A 16,280-nucleotide genomic window follows, 5' to 3' on the forward strand; every position below is an offset into this window, starting at 1 on the left:
TTAGTAGTCGTCGCTTCTCTTGTTTGAGCTACCATATCCCGAGCTCTCGCGGTCGTTAGAGCCATAGCTGTCCTCGTTCTTGCGTCCAGAGCTTCCGTACGAGTCATTGTCGTCACGGCCCGAAGAACCTCCATACCCAGAAGAGGTGTTGCCGGAGCCATAGGAAGATTCTTCAGAAGCTCCAAAGCCACCAGAGGACTTGTTGCTGGAGCCGTAGCTGTCGCTGTCCGTCTTGCGGTTGGACGAGCCGTACGAGTCATCATCGTCCTTGCGGTTAGATGATCCGTAGCTCGACTGGTTCTTGCTACCATATGAGTCGTTGTCATCGGTACGGTCCGATGAACCGTAGCTGGACTGTTTGTTGCTGCCGTACGAGGAATCATTGTTGTCGTTGTCGTTGCGGTCGGAAGAACCGTAGCTGGACTTCTTGTTGCTGCCGTACGAGTCTTCATCGTTGTCGTTACGGTTCGATGAGCCATAGCTCGATGATTTGTTCTCGGAACCGTAAGCGTCGTCACTGTCCTTACGGTCGGAGGAGCCATAGCTAGACTGCTTGTTGCTACCATAGGAGTCCTCGTCGTTGTCGTTGCGGTTCGAGGAGCCGTATCCCGAGGACTTGTTGCCAGACCCATAAGAGTCGTCGTTGCGGTCTGAGGAGCCGTAGCTTGATGATTTCTTCTCGGACCCGTAGGTATCGTCGTCATCATTCTTACGGTTGGAGGAACCGTACGAAGTGCTGTCGTTGTCATTTGACCCATAGCTAGACTTCTTGTTGTCGTAGGATGAGTCCTGGTCATTTCCATACCCGGAAGACTTGGAGCCGTACTCGTTGTCCTCACGGTTGCTGCTACCGTAGCCTGAGGTACGGTCCTCGCGGTCGTTGTCGTTGTAAGACATGTTGATAGAGATGTGTTTGAGTGAAAGACTCTGAAGGATTGGAAGATTTGGTAGAGAAGTTACTTGCTGTTTGCTGAACACTGACTATCGTGGCAGGCCTCTTCCTCTTTATATGCGTCCTCTCGAGGGCAGCGTACCCCTCTATCACCCCGCAATGCCGAAAGCAGGTTTGGTGTTGTTCATCCCGCCTATGCTGTATTACTATCGCTGTGACCCCTGTGAAGCTGAGCCGTACATTCGGACCGCTCTAGATCTCGGCAAAGTCCGGATGTGCCTTGGTTCAGCGGCAGTTCATCACCAAAACTGTCATGGTGAGTAACTGAGTCTCCATTGTGGCACCGCAAAGCCACCGCAAAGGAATGGTCCAGGAAGTATGAGAGAGTTTGATGTGACCTGTTACAGCATAGAACGACCTCACCAACTCCCGTAGTATTACCGTGGATGCACCGAAGCTGAAATTGCGGGATTAATGCGGTGGCTGATCGTGGTTACACTTTGTTCGGACACGTCTGGAGAGTTGGAGGGGTAGCTATCGAGTGGGCGTGGGCGAATAGAGCAAGTGCGATCGGACACGGGATGACCGAGGAGTGGGACATCGAGCACGCAAGCGACATGGGTTGCGAACTGGACCCCTACACAGCACAGCCACCTCAGCCACGCTTCCAGCCACCGCCTAACCTACAATTGATTAATGTATGTGCTAGAGAGATACCTCCAGACAGTAGTTAGGTTCCACGTGACTGCGATTACGCGGTACGGTTTGCTTCCATTTGTCTTCGTTTGTGCGACCAACGCGTCCGTCTGGACTTGCATGATCAGCAGCGTACGTGGCACCAGCAAAGGCTCTTGCTGAACCCATACTGTAATTTCGTTCACCGATGTACGTTTCCACTCATACTGCGTAGGCTGTTGGTTGCCTTCGTACATATCTTGCTCTAGATTGCAGGCTCATTGTCAGGAAGACTCTGCTTCAATCCAGCAGTCGCACGCTCGATCTTGTCTACCATCGAATCTTGGGAGAGGTGTTTGGCAAACGTCAGCGGCGTCATGCCATCGTCTGTAACAGTAGTTAGATCAGCGCTCCACTCGAGCAGAAGATCCAGTACGTCTTCATGGTCATTTGCAATTGCCTCGATGGTTGGTGTCCAGTTGTCCCAAGTTCGTACGTTGATATCGCAACCGTACTCCTTGAGCTTTCGCACTATATCCAGATCTCCACCACGGCAGGCTCGATAGAACGGAGTGGCTCCGGATGTTGAGGGTATATGTGGACTGGCTCCATGATGCAACAACAATTCCAACGCATCAGGATTACAAAACTCGGCCGCAAAATGTATCGGAGTCAAAGCTCTTTTGAATTCTGGCTCGGAAGTTGGCTGATCAGCGTTTGCACCATGATCTAGCAGATATTTCGTCACCCAAAGATTGTGCTCTTTTGCTGCTGCTGCCAGGCATGTCAGACCGTCTTCGAAGTTATAGTCTAGACTTGGTAATTGCTGCATTAATTCGATTGCAACATCGTTCAGTCCGAGCCAAATGCATAAGCATATGGGAGAATAATCGAAGAACTCTGTGTCGATATAGGTGTTCGCAAGCGAATCCTGCCATCTTCTATAGCAAGTTGGCCCCTCTTTAGGATCGAAAAAGAGGTACGCGAAAGGGATGGAACTATTCCTCGCTGACCAGTAGTTTCCTGCAAGCTTCGCATGCCTGTACCAGTTGAACGCGGCATACTGGCGAAACGCGTATCTCTCATCAACGTCCAAATCCAGGCTTTCGTCTAGCGGTTTACTGAATGTCTCCAGAGTGAGGTATCGTAGACATAAACCAGTCATCCAAGCATGTGCCTCGTTGAATTCGACGTGAAATGCACGGGCTGGACTTTTTTGGATGTCGTCAGAGCTAAGATACTCTTGAAATGAGTAATGACAGAGCTTAATTACGCTGTGTAGCCCACTCAGGTCTTCGATGCGTACAAGCGCAGATATAGGCTCCAGAACGTCGTACGGATCTGTAGCTACGGCGTCAAGGTCCAGATCGTTTTCCTCGTCTTCGATGGCCAAGACTTCTGCTAGCTGGCGAGCAGTCATGGGTGAAGCAGCAGCAACAAGACACCGGAACAACTTTTGTACCTCTTGAATCTTAGTTGGGTATCGTGCAGCGATATTGTGTAGAAGTATTTGGTACGTGTATCCAAGCCCATTCGGTAATGTTTGTACCATATGCTTGATTTCCTTATCCGACTTTGCTGCACAAATGTAGTCGATCTGCAACCGTGCCTGTAGTATTCTAGATCCCGTTAGCTGTCTTTCTCCGAATACAAACTATGCCTCTTGGAACTTGCGCCCAGCCCACGTAGCTCAAGGAAAAGGTTACTTACGTGCCTGAGCAAAGGGAAATATGCCGCTGTATGACAGGCAAAATGCTGTTGTTTCTTACTTTCAACACACCCTTGGCCAAGCGCAATTGAAGTTCTTCTTTGATGTAGTGCTGGGTATCGGGACGCATGTTCTCTGCAAGAACGATGTGTGTCATGCTAAGGTTTGGATATCGCCCTTGAGTGCGAGCATCGAATCGGCTCGTAAGAAGGGTTCTGATACGGCAGCCCGCGCTCTTTCCGGAGTTGTGTATTGTTGTGAGACTTTGAGCTATAGCATCACCTTCAGTGGACTCATCGAGCGCGTCTACGATGACGAATACCTCTTTCAGACATACCGTTGCCGAAGAGATCAGTGGTATGTACTCATCTTTAGGACAAGGACGACTGCCTTCCTTAGATTTCTCATTGTACAGCGCTCTGCCTGGTTCGAGAGACAATGGTGAAGCTTCCATCATCTGCCTCACGACGCTTGCAGCGAAGTTTTCATGCGTCATTTTCGCACGATCACGGTGATCGCAGAAAAAGTACACGACCGAGGTGGTATCCGTGTACATCTGTTGAATATGTCGAATAATAGAAGCACAAAGAAGCGTCTTCCCAGCCCCAGGAAGACCAGTAATCCACATGGTGCCAGAATCTGACTCTTTCCAATTTTGAAACGCCTTGGAGCCTAAGAGCCATTCTCCGGTTCCAGGAATATGGCGACTCAATGCGCTGGCAAGACTGGCATGCGCACCATCAGATGGCGTTGGACAGACCCACGTTATTACCTTCTGTGCCTCCTCACGACTCATCCGCGCACGGAGCTGCTCAGACATATTCTTCATCTCGTCTGATATCAGACCTTGACCTATCTCGATGCGCCGAATCGCGGATCTGTGGACCGTTTAGGCCAGATACTCATCAGGAAGCATGCATACTCACGCAGAGTTGGCCTCGATAGCATTCGCAAGTAATCCACGCATATGATGAAGCCTCTTCAGAGCGTCTTTGGTCTCTTTCTCTTTGAACGGCCACATCAGTTTCCGCCCAAGGTTCTTTGCATCTTGACCATTGACCTGCTCGCATTTTGCCAGCGCCCGCTCGATCGACTTGAGCGTGGACTGGCATTCTTGGAAGACACCGACCCGTTCAAGAGCCTGCAGCGCATCGTCTGCAGCTGCTTTGGGCGACGTATCTGCGATTTGCTGTAATTGCGCGAGAAGGCTGTTGACGGCCGCGGTTTCCGTCAGGAGACTCCGGATCTCGCTGGGCGCTCGCGCGACCTTCGATAGGAAGTTGTAGCCGCCAGCGAGTAGGGCACCGCTCAGTTGGACAAGCTGAGCAACAGATGCAACTGTACCAACAACCTCAGCCATGGCATCTGGCCAAAAATGATTGCACGTGGTTGATCGTTATGAGTGCGCGCAGTGTGGGAGTCTAGGATGGTAGGCGCGTCAGAGCTGAAGTTCAGCGCGAAGGCGGGGAGAACCCCAGCCACTTCCCTAATGGTCAATCTTCAACAATCAGTACTTTCAAGGCTGCATCTGAATAACAGGGTTGAATTTGTAGTCGCTGCTTCACATGAGATCAAAACGATAAGGCGCTACATTCGTTCTGCAAATCCACACATCCTCAAACATCTCTCCGCGTCCCTTCAACAGACCGCTCCTCCTCAGCCTCATTTCTCCTGTCATACGCCTCCGCCAACCCCTTCAACTCCCCCAGATCCTCAATAAGTATAGTAACATTCTGTTTTGCCATCAGCAGAAGAGCATCGAGTTCCTTCTTCTTAAGAGAGCCCTGCGTTACTTTTCCAGTCGGCAGAGGCGGGGCGACATAGCCTTCTGGCTTACAGAATTCTAAAAGCCCGTCGTCTTGGACACTGGGAGTCGGAGTGCGCGAGAAGATGCATGCCAAAGGACTACGGTACATTTCGCGTCTTTTCTGAATGTCGAGGAGTGTGCGCCAAACCTCCCATTCGCGCTCCCAGCATCCAGTCAGAATCTTGGTGCTGAAATCTGCTATGCGCTTTAGCTCGGTAATCTCGTCCTGTAAGCTGCCATTTTCTCGATCGAGTTCTCTGATCTGGAGGTGGTTCTGTTCGAGCTGCGTGCTGAGCTGCGGAATGAGATCTTCTTCTAGACCCCAGACGCGATCTTGCAGACCGTGAACAGCAGTATGTAATCTTTGGACAAGACGCACTACTATTGGAATATCTGACGCGGCATTACTGGGCGGCACAAGTGCAGGGAAAGGTGGCAGATGCGGAGGTGCTGAGTCTTGGACGACGTCGTAGTGGAGGGCGAGCTCGGAAGGTGTTAGTAGCGAACAGAGGAGGTTGAAGACGTGCTCTGGCACGTTGTCGGGAAGCGCAGGCGGGTAGTGGAAAGCATCATGACCCGAGTCCCCGCTAGAGCTTGATGGGGGATAGTAGCCTGGATGTACACCATTCGTTAGTTGAGCTGGGCTCTCGTCACTGCCTCCTCGTAATGGCAGATTATTGGGCGTGGGAGAGCGATAGAGTGTGCGGCTTGAACTTGAATCGCTGTGATGTTCAGAACTAATACCATTTGTTAGCGGTGGCGGCTGCTGCTCTTCACTCCTCCTAATATCTTCCAGTGACTGAGATGGAGGCGTCTGCTCAGCATGATGGCGATCATAAAACGCACTTCCAGCAATCGGGTAGCTGAAATTTGGAACAAGACCAGCGTCTGCCACCGTGATAGGAAGATCTCCATGCCCAGAATCAACATTGGTAGAGTTTTGACGCACTCTTTCTTGGATTCTTGCTCTCGTGGCCGGATCAACAACATCACTGCGAATGATTCTGTTAAGCGCTGTGAGCCATGTTAGTAGTTCAGGCTCCTCGGTCCGGTCAGATAAACCGTTTGGTAATTCTGTAGAGAGTTCTGCTTGAGCTTGCGTATGCACAGAATCTGCCGGAGCAGGCGGGGGTGATGAATCCGTCCGCGATACCGCATCAACAGTAGTTTGAGGCGGCACTGTTGGATGCAGTCGTGCTGCGGGGGTTGTCGTTGTCGGTAGGCTGTGTGATGCGCTCGACTCATTCACAGTAGCCTGTACACCAGGATCACGGAACTGACAACTGTCTGAAGGGAAGTCCATGAAGCCATCCCACTCAGTAGTGCCTGGCGTGATCAGCGCCCTCGGTGGAGATGGTTGTTCTGGAGGAGAAGGTCGCCGCTCCGGAATCTGTGTTCGCCGAACGGTAGGAGTTCTGCCGTTTCGCTCCTCCCATCGCCTAAGATTGTCCGTGTTTTGTGCGGAAGTCAGATACTCACTCGGCACAGGCCTCGGGTGCTGTGTTTGCCCAGCCGCAGCAGACTTGTTGTTCTTCTCTTCCCACCTCCTTAAGTTCTCCCTATTCTGTGAGGCTGTCAAGTACTCACTCGGTACAGGTCTTGGAGGGAGCTTCTGCTCTGCTTGTGTTTTTGGACGCCGGATTGGAGTCCTATGCACCTCCTGCCGAAGCTCTCCACCTGGTGGACCAGCGTATATTGGTTCAACGTCCGAAGCTAGCATGATGCTGTTGAAGAAGAGCTGCTCTCGTGGGTATATATGGCCTCGGTACGGACCCCTATCGATGATCACCGGAAGTTCGTCAGGCGAGTCACCACTTCTGGGCCCAATACGTCCGTCATCGAGGTCATTTTCGATTTTGTCGAGAGCCCTTTGCCTCTCCTTCTCGCGTTGTGTTTCTAGCTGCCTCGGTGTAGGGGACGGCTCATGGATCGTGTAATAATGAGTTGGGCGTCGGAATGGGTGTTTGAGTCGCTGGAAGGATGGCATCGTCGTGGTTCTGATACTGGGAGTTAGGTGGCGGAGATACTGGACAGGAGATCGGAACAGGAATGGTCGATGGTGAGGATACATGCTGGGCTGTTTGGCAGTTCCATGTGCTCGGTTGTGACAAAGGGGCGTTTGTGAACGCGCTGGCTGAACATTCGCTTCAATGCAATCGCAGAGCGGTGCGTGGCCATGGTAATATCTGGACACGTTGATCCTCGGCAAAGGTGATATCGATGGTTTGGAAGGGACAACACAGACATAGCACAATCCATGCGGTAAGGTTGGAACGGAGTAGAGGGGTACCGTGATGTGTTGGAGCCTGAAGGTATTATTGCCGACGGCGTTATAAATATACACTACTTGCATTGTAATCTCTTGCAGCGAGATGCTTACTGTGAAGCAATGATCGTTCTTCCGGGTATGCAACAACCGTAAATGCGCCATGAAAAAAAGAAGAAACCGCTCCATGGCTATGCAACCGCGAGAATGCAGATGAAACGCCCCCATGCCGTGTGATCGTAAACCGTAACGCCGAAGAACCTCAAAACCTCTTCTTCGCCTTGGCAGCCATAGCCGCCAACTTCTTCTTACGTTCTTCTTTCTCACGCTTCAACCGATTTTCCTCCGCTAGTGCCTCCGCGTCTTCCTTCTTAGCAACCTTGAGTGCTATCTGTTCTTCTTCTTCTACGTCCCAGATACCGCCCTCCATGTCAGAAGAAGCGTCAGAGGCATAGTCTTCTTCTTCGTCCTCCATCTCACTAAGCTCGTCCCAGTCTGCGTAACCGTCATATCGTCCTTTGCCTGGGTTCGGTTTGGCCTTGACGGCTGGTGTGCCGTTTCGACTAGACGTTGCAGGTGCGCTTGTTGGACGGGCGGTTCCCTTGTAGCCAACCTCAACAGGCTTCTTGGCAGGTCGTGCTGTGCCTTGATAACCAACTTCGACAGCCTTCTTCTTGTCTTTCGATGGATCGGCTTTCGGGTCTGTTGTTCTTGAGGGTAATCCAGCGACGGGCTTCTTGCCCTTTGCGCCGGCACTTGCTTCTGCCTTGAGTGCCAAGCGTTCTTTTCGTGTAAGGATCTTTGTTGGTTCATGCTTGATTGGTGGGGCGATAGGCTTCGTTGAGTCTTTCTCCTTCGCCTTCTGAAGCATAGCGAGATATCCTTTCTTGGGTGCGGCAGACGAGGCGGGTGTTGAGGTGGTGGCGGCGGGCGCAGGCTTGGGTGCAGGAGCTGCAGCCTTCGGTTTGGCAGCGGGCGCATTTGACGACTGTAGAGGTTTTCGCACGGGGGGATTCGCCGGCTTTGAGGATGCTGGTGCAGCAGTGCCACGATACGGGACGGCGGTGGTAGATGCGGACGGAGCTGGTTTCGACGTGGCAGGCGATGAGGTGGCGCGCACGGCACCATTTGCCTGCGCTGATCCCCCGACAGCCTCTTTCCTCTGTATCTTGACCTGTGTACTCTCGACTGGACCTGAGGCCTTGCGCTTCAGCTGGGGGGTTTGCGAGGCGCTACTTGCCCCTCCGATCGGTCGCGGCGCTGGCCTAGGGGCTCCGACGGGCGGGCCTTGCTTCGAAACCGTCGCCTGCGTCTTCGCGCCCGTACGGTCGATTATAGACATGATGTCTTTGAGAGACTAGATGATGCAGTCAGCATACGACTGCTGGTGGGGATGGAGTCGCCGGACTCACGCTCATGATGGGCAACTGATAAGCGTTTGACTCAGGCTACCGGTCGTCAAATCGATTGGAGGACAAGTTGTACATGCTTTCCGGGTGAGATTCGCCGGTGTCGATAGTCGGCGATGACTGATCACGCGCGCGGGGAGGAGGATGGGCGCACGGGACCGGTCGTGGATTGAAGAGGGGAGCGGCCAGAGAATGAGCGGTCGGCGGCGGCGCAGACAAGTCGCTTTTATACATGGCTTTGCGCCTAGCCCGACGACACGTGACAAGACGGGCGTTTTGCGCTAGTCGCATTGCGGCATAGCCCAGGTAGCGAGATCCCACCCGAAGTCAATATTCGCGGACCTCGAACTTTTCTTTTCTACGACAACCTACAGAAGAACTTGTAGCTTCAGTCTCCGGCCCCGACGGTACGCATCACTTTGGAATCGCATCTAGCAGCGCAATACTGACGAGCGCAGGTTAAATCGATTGAACTCCTGTTCCAGACAAACCACCCCAACAATCACAATGAAGCACCTCGCGGCATACCTCCTTCTCGGTCTCGGTGGAAACACCTCCCCCTCTGCCGCTGATGTCAAGGTAAGAGGGAATCGCTCAGTACAACTCGCTATACCACGTCCTAACAACGCAATAGGCTGTCCTTGAGTCCGTCGGTATCGAGGCTGACTCCGACCGTCTCGACAAGCTGATCTCCGAGCTCGAGGGCAAGGACATCAACGAGCTCATCGCCTCCGGTTCCGAGAAGCTTGCTTCCGTTCCCTCTGGTGGTGCCGGTGGCGCCGCCGCTTCCGGTGGTGCTGCTGCCGCTGGCGGTGCCGCTGAGGCTGAGGCCGCTCCCGAGGCCGCCAAGGAGGAGGAGAAGGAGGAGTCTGACGACGACATGGGTTTCGGACTCTTCGACTAAGCGCGTCGCCAACCACCTCTTCACGATGTATGATCCAGCAAATCTCTCGACCATTACGAGAATCATGCGCAACGAGTTCGATTTGGGGAGTGTCGAGCGAGCACTACAAGGGATTTGGAGAAGGACACTGCGGCATTACTAGATTAATTGCCTGCTGAGATACCCGGAATGAAGCCATGCACCCTCAAACATTCATCAAGTGTACTAGTGTCGTGTAATACCCGACCAATCCCGCATGGTGACTGTGATTGTTTAATATGACCATCTTTGACTGAAGTTGCGTTGTCTCCAATTAGACCAGGTCCCAGTTGGAGTCTTAAGGCGCATTCTCACCTACTTGCGACATGTCATGTCAACTCTCGCGACTGGCGAACCGACAGTAAGATGAATAGGGATACCTCAGCCACCATGAACGAGCATAACAGAGAATGTTATGATCTTGGGAAAGTATTCAAGTGACCTCGGATCATCATCTAGACTTAGAGAAGAATAGTCGCGTGTGAACTCACTGCGTCATCAGGTATTTGAAGTCGTTGTATGCATTTTATGTGAAGCGGGGGTGTTGTCAAGATTCTGCAACTTTTTGGCAGGACGTAGTAGCTTGTTACATTTTTGGAGCGACAATTCATCGTCACAATCATGTTCACATCAATTATGTTCTTTAGATGTTCTTGGGTGAATAGCATGATCGCAGCTGCCCGTCTGGACTGGCGCTAAAAGGTCTCGCTTAGCGCACGGGGCAGCTACACCTCCAGGGCTCTAATTTCAATATCGCCCATCGAGAACTGACGACCGACAACTACCCTCGCGACCCAACGAAGTTCTCCCATCACTTCGACAACCACAAACATGGCTGACGCTGACTACGATCCCGAGGCCGCAGCTGGTACGCCCTTGCCCTCCGCACCAGACCTTCCCACACTCCCGCACCGCTCTCCCTGGATACCACAACGTGATGGACATGGCTAACGAAGACAACAGCCCTTAAGGCCAAGAGGGCGTTCCGCAAGTTCTCTTACCGCGGCGTTGACCTCGACCAGTACGTCTTTCGATCCCCGCGACTCCCCGAACGCGCTGGAAATGCATACAAGTGTGGCGGTATTCTGATCGATATACAGGCTCCTCGACCTCGGCTCTGAGGAACTTCGCGACCTCGTCCACGCCCGTGCCCGCCGCAGGTTCAACCGTGGTCTTAAGCGCAAGCCCATGGGTCTCATCAAGAAGCTCAGGAAGTCCAAGCGTACGCACCACTGCCCGCCCAGCCGACGGGTCATTGCTAACACAACACAGAGGAGGCCAAGCCCAACGAGAAGCCCGACCTCGTCAAGACCCACCTCCGTGACATGATTGTCGTCCCCGAGATGATCGGCTCCGTCATCGGTGTCTACTCCGGAAAGGAGTTCAACCAGGTCGAAATCAAGCCCGAGATGGTCGGCCACTACCTCGCCGAGTTCTCCATTTCATACAGGCCCGTCAAGCACGGAAGGCCGGGTATTGGTGCCACTCACTCCTCCCGTTTCATTCCTCTCAAGTAAACGAACTGGGTTTTGGTTGCATGGGTTCTTTCGTGGGGCGGATATGTACTTGATGACCTACAATGAATAAGGTGTTAGGTGCATTTACTCTCGATGGCTACGACGTACACAACGGTCACAGCGGGCATGAAGATATGGTGTAGATAGCACCACCATGACATTCGAGATACCTCCAAGACTGCTCCTTCATTACGTGACATGCACATGTGATGGTGATGAAGCAGTTGTTGGTTAATCAAACATGGCGCCATGCTGCACTTCACAATATTCACATTGTACCAAGACATGGTAAGCCAACGAGACGATGGATAGTAGTAATCAAATTGGGTATTGTTACAATAAGAGATACGAGAAGAATGCGATGCTGTTACCTTCCTAAGCGCATCTCAACCTTTGCAAAGTTGTACAGGGCTCGCAGGAAGACCTGGTAGTTGACACCCTTGTTGTCTGGTAGGTGGCTGCATTGTACGTCAGTAGGGACTCAGTGGTTCAAGTATGTCAACTTACAAGATCTCCGTCAACCTCAGCTGCCACGGTGGGTATCCCTTTAGTTGCACCGTAGGACTGAACAAAATCAAAAGATCCGGCTCACTCGAAACGTGGTCGTTCAACTGCGCATCGATCAGGTCCGTATTGATCTGCTCTTGTCGTACGTCTCCCTTTTGGGCCATCTCGGCTAGTGTGCGCGTCAGGTCGACGATGGTGTCGCGGCCATCGTGTTCGGAGAGGAGGAGGACGGTAAGATGCTGGCGTTCTTCCCCTTTGAGGTCATCGTCTGCACTCTGAGGAGGCGTGTTGGGAGGAGAGTAGGAGGATAGGTGCGGCGCACGGAGGGAGAGCGTAGGCTTGCGATGGGGTCCGAAGTAGGCTTCTAGGGTTGACCAGATGGAGGCGTGGGTCTGGGGGAGGTAGTTCTTAAGTACACCTGTTCGTTCTTGTCAGCATAGCTCTACGGTCAGAATGGGAAAGACTTACCCGTCCGTTCGTAGACACTCAGAAAGGGTATGCCGGCACTCGCGGCCCAAGCTGCTATCTCACAGACATCATTTACAAGTCCTTCCAATCCGGCTGTACCCTGGCTTCCGTCGTCCTCTTGGTATTCAACTATCACACTGAGGTGCTTGGGTAGCTTCTCGAGGTCCTTGACATCGTGGGCAATGAACTCTGGAGTCCGGTGATGGTACTTGAGCAGTGAGACGACCTTGCCCCTGACAAGTCGGTAGGCGCGACGGAAGCGGAAGAAGATGCTGAATAAGAGAGCGACGACGTGGTAGATAGCGAGGTGGAGAAAGGTCTTGATGGGACCTGCGAGTGGCTTGCGGTTCTGCTGGGCTGCGCGTTGGCGGCGGTCGCGGAGGGCCTTCTTCTTCTGCGCCTGCGTCTCGCTGTCGGATGGCTCGGAGGGGAGAAAGGGCTTCAAGAGTTCTTCGCGTTGCTGGACGGAGAGTTGCTTGCTTCGTCTAAAAGCGGCCTCTTGCGTGGGAGTCAGGCCTGTGGTAGCCATTACGGGCGGTGTGGAGGATGTTGAACAACAAAATGAACAGGACAGTTAACGTATATGGGAACAGGGTCAAGTAGTCGGAGTTTGACAGAAAGGAGAGGAACAATGCGCGCGTTAGCTGGCCATGTCTGGCAGACGTAAGATGATGAAATATCCCGGTGAGGCTGGTGCATACGAAGTACGTGTGGCGCCGTGCCTGCCGAGCACAGCCAAGTATAGACGCGCATTCCGCCTGCTCCGCCATGCGCTGAGGCGTCATTACGCGGATGCTGTCGCAAGTACTGTGAGGCTGTTGACAACGAACGCATTGTTTTGCATCATTGTATACGGCCTACCCAGGCTGGACTGGTGGCATCATAGTGCATGGGGTCACCCGTTGTTCGTTCGGCTGGAGCTGCTGCGAGTGCGGACCTGGTACCGAGGCGTGGGGTGTCCACGGGTGCGACAAGCCACAGTCGCGACTCGGACATGTTCCTAGCTGCATCACCACATGCAAATACACTGCAACAGTACACATTCACGCCCAGTACCATGCGAGAGTGAAGAAGAGCATCCGCTAGCAATATCTGGCAACTTCATGCTCCGCGACGGCTCGATCACCAGCTCCAGGGCAACCGGGGGCATTGGCGCACTGGGCTGCTACGATAGACGTCCGTGATAGTAGACTCGAGTGATATCCAGCACCCAAGGCGCAGTTGCCCACACCTCTGCAACCATGCAGCGCATCAGCTCCGATGGCTCGTCGGTACTCACCCACCAGACGTCGCGGAATTCGATACGCGCTCCGCAGTTCACCCTAGAGAAGTTCACCGTAAGCAGCCGTACAGCTTCCGCCTGGTTTCCTCTGTTGACTCTCATAGAGCAAAGACTTCCTTGTCAAAGACTTCATCGAAGATCTCTCCCAAATTGCCGTACCTGCGACACGACGCTCCGGAGGCGCTGCCGGCCAGCAAACGTTCGATCCCAAGCCGCTTATTCGCACGTTCGAACACGCCCTCACACGACTCAACAGTCTCTCTGAGGACCTAGAAGAGAAGGAGACTGAGCTCTCTACAGCTGTGCGCCGTGCGGAGCTGCAACACAACCAGAATGTCGAATCGCTTGGCAGACGGTTGGAGACGGCCATGGATAAGTTCCAAAGGCTAGACAGCTCGCTGAACGGCAATGATGAGGGAGGGTCCGATACTGGGGGTAACGTGGCCATGCGCATCGGAGAGCGACTCGAAGAGCTCGATCGCCAGCGGAAGCGAGCCCTGGACGCAAAATTCCTGATTGAATGCTGGCAAGAAGTCAGCGAACGGGGCGAACTCATGATCCTCGAGGACCAGCGAAAGAACGGCGACATAGTACGATGCGCTGAGATTGCACGCCAGCTGTTGCGCATCAGCACGCGTCTCGACCCAGAGGGCAGCCAGCGAGTCAACGGAGAGGTACAAAACGGCATGAAGAGGAGAACGGTGCACCAGTCGAGACACAACACGAAAGAAGTCATCGAGAAGTTCTTGGAGAACCTGGAGCAGGATCTCCTCAGCAAGTTTCAGGAATGCTATGCGCGTCCAAACTACGCTGGCATGCGCGACTGTGCCATTGCGCTCAAGGGCTTCAACGACGGAGCTAGTGTCATTGGAACATACGTCAACCAACACTCTTTCTTCATCGACCGCATGCAACTGAATGGCGAAGACCTAGCGACAGATTTGGAGACTTGGGATCGCCTTCAAGATCCTGATGCGGAACCACCAGGTGTCGAGCCTACACTACAGTCTCTGATCGATGAAGTCAAGATTGTCGTCCAAGATGAGTCCGCAATCATCAAACGAGCGTTCCCGTACTACGAGGAGGTGCTCATCAAGTTTCTTGAGCGCATCTTCCAGCAGTCGATACAAAGTCGATTGGAGATGGTGCTCGACAAAGCAGGAGAACTGTCTTCACTCGCATTCCTGCGCTCACTGCAGGCATCTAGGAGCTACATCACGCAGTTGGTGGACGATCTAAAATCACATGGGTTGACAGAGCACCCGGAGCCTGCTACTTCGGCGGTCGCAGCTACCCTTGATCAGCAGCTGGAAGAGCTCTTCTCCTCCTACTTTATTGGAGAAAAGTATATCGAGCGCGAAAAGAAGAACCTGGAGGAGCTTTACTCTTCGCTATTGCTCAAGTTCACTATCTATCACTCGCGACGTAGCAAGATGCCAACCTCGTACTTTGGATCGCTGGCCCAGCGAGGCAAGGAGTTGGCTGCATCCGCTCGTGACAAGTACATGGAACGCCTTGAAAGCACCGAGTTGCCCGCCAGTCAAAAAGCAACGCTGCTTCGTATTGCTGGCTTGAAAGAAGACCAACAAGAGAAGAAAGACATTGAGGTGACTGATGAAGATGGCAGGCTATCGCTACCAGTCGCTAAGCGTATGCTCAAGTGGCTAGCAGAAGGTGTTGGGCGTGGACTTGAGCTGTCGCCTGGTAATGAGACGCCGAAGGACGTGCAGATATTACTGAACCTACTGCTACGGCAGATGGGCGAGATCTATCTGGAGACGGCACTAGACGCGTAAGTCACACCTGCTTGAATTGCGCTTCCTTACTAACATCATAACAGTGCACAAGACCATGCCGTTTCTCAAGAAAACTCCAAGACAGCTCCTGATCTCGCCCACTTCCCATCGCTCCACGCCATCACCACAATCCTACATCTTCTCCAACAAACCACTACAACCATCGTCCTCCCCCTCTGCACACCCAACCTCACCATTCGCCGTGACATCGAAAAGTCCGCGAATAGCACAACGTCGACCCTTGAATCAAAACTATCCAATATCCTCAATCTCACACTCACAGCATCTCTCAACTGGGTGAGCAGATGTCTGTCTCAACAAAAGAAGACCGACTTCCGGCCCAAAGAAGACGACCTGATGGTAACAACCGAAACACAAGCTTGTCGCGACGTCTCCGCGTTCCTAACCCGCGTCGCCTTTCAAGCCTCCGCCGCCCTCTCCGGTCGCAATCTTTCCCTTTTCCTCGCCGAACTCGCTCGCGGTCTGCGATCCCTCGTTCTATCCCACTTGCTCAAGTTCACCATCTCACAAGTCGGTGGTCTCAGTGTATCTAAAGACATGAACCGTTATGTTGAGCTCGTGAGAGCATGGCCTACGGGTGATGAGCTGGAACCTGGTGCTATGGATGTGCTGACGGATGTCAGCACGTTGTTCATTATTGGACCGGAGGCGTTAAGGGATAGGCTCAGGGCTGCGGGTGGACAGGATGCGCAGGAGCTGAAGGGCTTTATTGCTAGGAGAGATGATGTTGGAACTGTGGGGGTGCAGAGTGTGCTTAGTGGGTTGTAAAGATTCAACGTTCATATAAGCTTGCGGAGCTATGAATACATTACCAGTACATTGAAATTGTCCACGAAATACACAGCGAACGTCATTCTGAACATGCGCCACGGACTTTTCTGGACATCAACCAATCATGTTGAAGCCAGGATCCGGACGCCATGCACAGCCAAGCAACAAGACTCATGCAGGGTCCGGGTATCGCGGGTCTGAATGTTAACAGTCGAGTTGGTAACTCAGGCCTAGAGGTC

At 52.9% G+C, this 16,280-nt stretch overlaps 8 protein-coding genes across 8 annotated transcripts; 3 read left to right on the plus strand and 5 right to left on the minus strand.

The window, feature by feature from the left end:
- On the minus strand, positions 1-897 carry J4E88_004348 (uncharacterized protein; the record flags this gene model as incomplete). The annotated part of the gene is made up of 1 exon (XM_049397994.1): positions 1-897. One exon carries the CDS (start codon positions 895-897, stop codon positions 1-3), a length of 897 nt encoding a protein of 298 aa, XP_049256439.1.
- Positions 898-1,832: 935 nt separating this feature from the next.
- On the minus strand, positions 1,833-4,635 carry J4E88_004349 (uncharacterized protein; the record flags this gene model as incomplete). Its single annotated transcript, XM_049397995.1, has 3 exons — positions 1,833-3,176; positions 3,337-4,153; positions 4,202-4,635. The coding sequence occupies 3 exons, from the start codon at positions 4,633-4,635 to the stop codon at positions 1,833-1,835; spliced, it is 2,595 nt and encodes an 864-aa protein (XP_049256440.1).
- A 256-nt stretch (positions 4,636-4,891) lies between these two features.
- On the minus strand, positions 4,892-7,069 carry J4E88_004350 (uncharacterized protein; the record flags this gene model as incomplete). The annotated part of the gene is made up of 1 exon (XM_049397996.1): positions 4,892-7,069. The coding sequence occupies one exon, from the start codon at positions 7,067-7,069 to the stop codon at positions 4,892-4,894; it is 2,178 nt and encodes a 725-aa protein (XP_049256441.1).
- Positions 7,070-7,610: 541 nt separating this feature from the next.
- On the minus strand, positions 7,611-8,766 carry J4E88_004351 (uncharacterized protein; the record flags this gene model as incomplete). Its single annotated transcript, XM_049397997.1, has 2 exons — positions 7,611-8,705; positions 8,761-8,766. 2 exons carry the CDS (start codon positions 8,764-8,766, stop codon positions 7,611-7,613), a joined length of 1,101 nt encoding a protein of 366 aa, XP_049256442.1.
- A 498-nt stretch (positions 8,767-9,264) lies between these two features.
- ALTA5 (60S acidic ribosomal protein P2) lies at positions 9,265-9,661 on the plus strand (the record flags this gene model as incomplete). Its single annotated transcript, XM_049397998.1, has 2 exons — positions 9,265-9,336; positions 9,392-9,661. 2 exons carry the CDS (start codon positions 9,265-9,267, stop codon positions 9,659-9,661), a joined length of 342 nt encoding a protein of 113 aa, XP_049256443.1.
- Positions 9,662-10,510: 849 nt separating this feature from the next.
- RPS15 (ribosomal protein S15) lies at positions 10,511-11,196 on the plus strand (the record flags this gene model as incomplete). The annotated part of the gene is made up of 4 exons (XM_049397999.1): positions 10,511-10,547; positions 10,643-10,700; positions 10,780-10,901; positions 10,952-11,196. The coding sequence occupies 4 exons, from the start codon at positions 10,511-10,513 to the stop codon at positions 11,194-11,196; spliced, it is 462 nt and encodes a 153-aa protein (XP_049256444.1).
- A 367-nt stretch (positions 11,197-11,563) lies between these two features.
- J4E88_004354 (uncharacterized protein) lies at positions 11,564-12,700 on the minus strand (the record flags this gene model as incomplete). Its single annotated transcript, XM_049398000.1, has 3 exons — positions 11,564-11,654; positions 11,704-12,121; positions 12,172-12,700. 3 exons carry the CDS (start codon positions 12,698-12,700, stop codon positions 11,564-11,566), a joined length of 1,038 nt encoding a protein of 345 aa, XP_049256445.1.
- A 712-nt stretch (positions 12,701-13,412) lies between these two features.
- On the plus strand, positions 13,413-16,038 carry J4E88_004355 (uncharacterized protein; the record flags this gene model as incomplete). The annotated part of the gene is made up of 3 exons (XM_049398001.1): positions 13,413-13,508; positions 13,558-15,245; positions 15,294-16,038. 3 exons carry the CDS (start codon positions 13,413-13,415, stop codon positions 16,036-16,038), a joined length of 2,529 nt encoding a protein of 842 aa, XP_049256446.1.
- Between the last annotated feature and the right edge of the window lie 242 nt (positions 16,039-16,280).

This window comes from Alternaria novae-zelandiae, assembly GCF_023758075.1.
Source record: "Alternaria novae-zelandiae strain BMP 2774 chromosome Unknown scaffold_7, whole genome shotgun sequence".
Taxonomy (NCBI): Eukaryota; Fungi; Ascomycota; class Dothideomycetes; order Pleosporales; family Pleosporaceae; genus Alternaria; species Alternaria novae-zelandiae.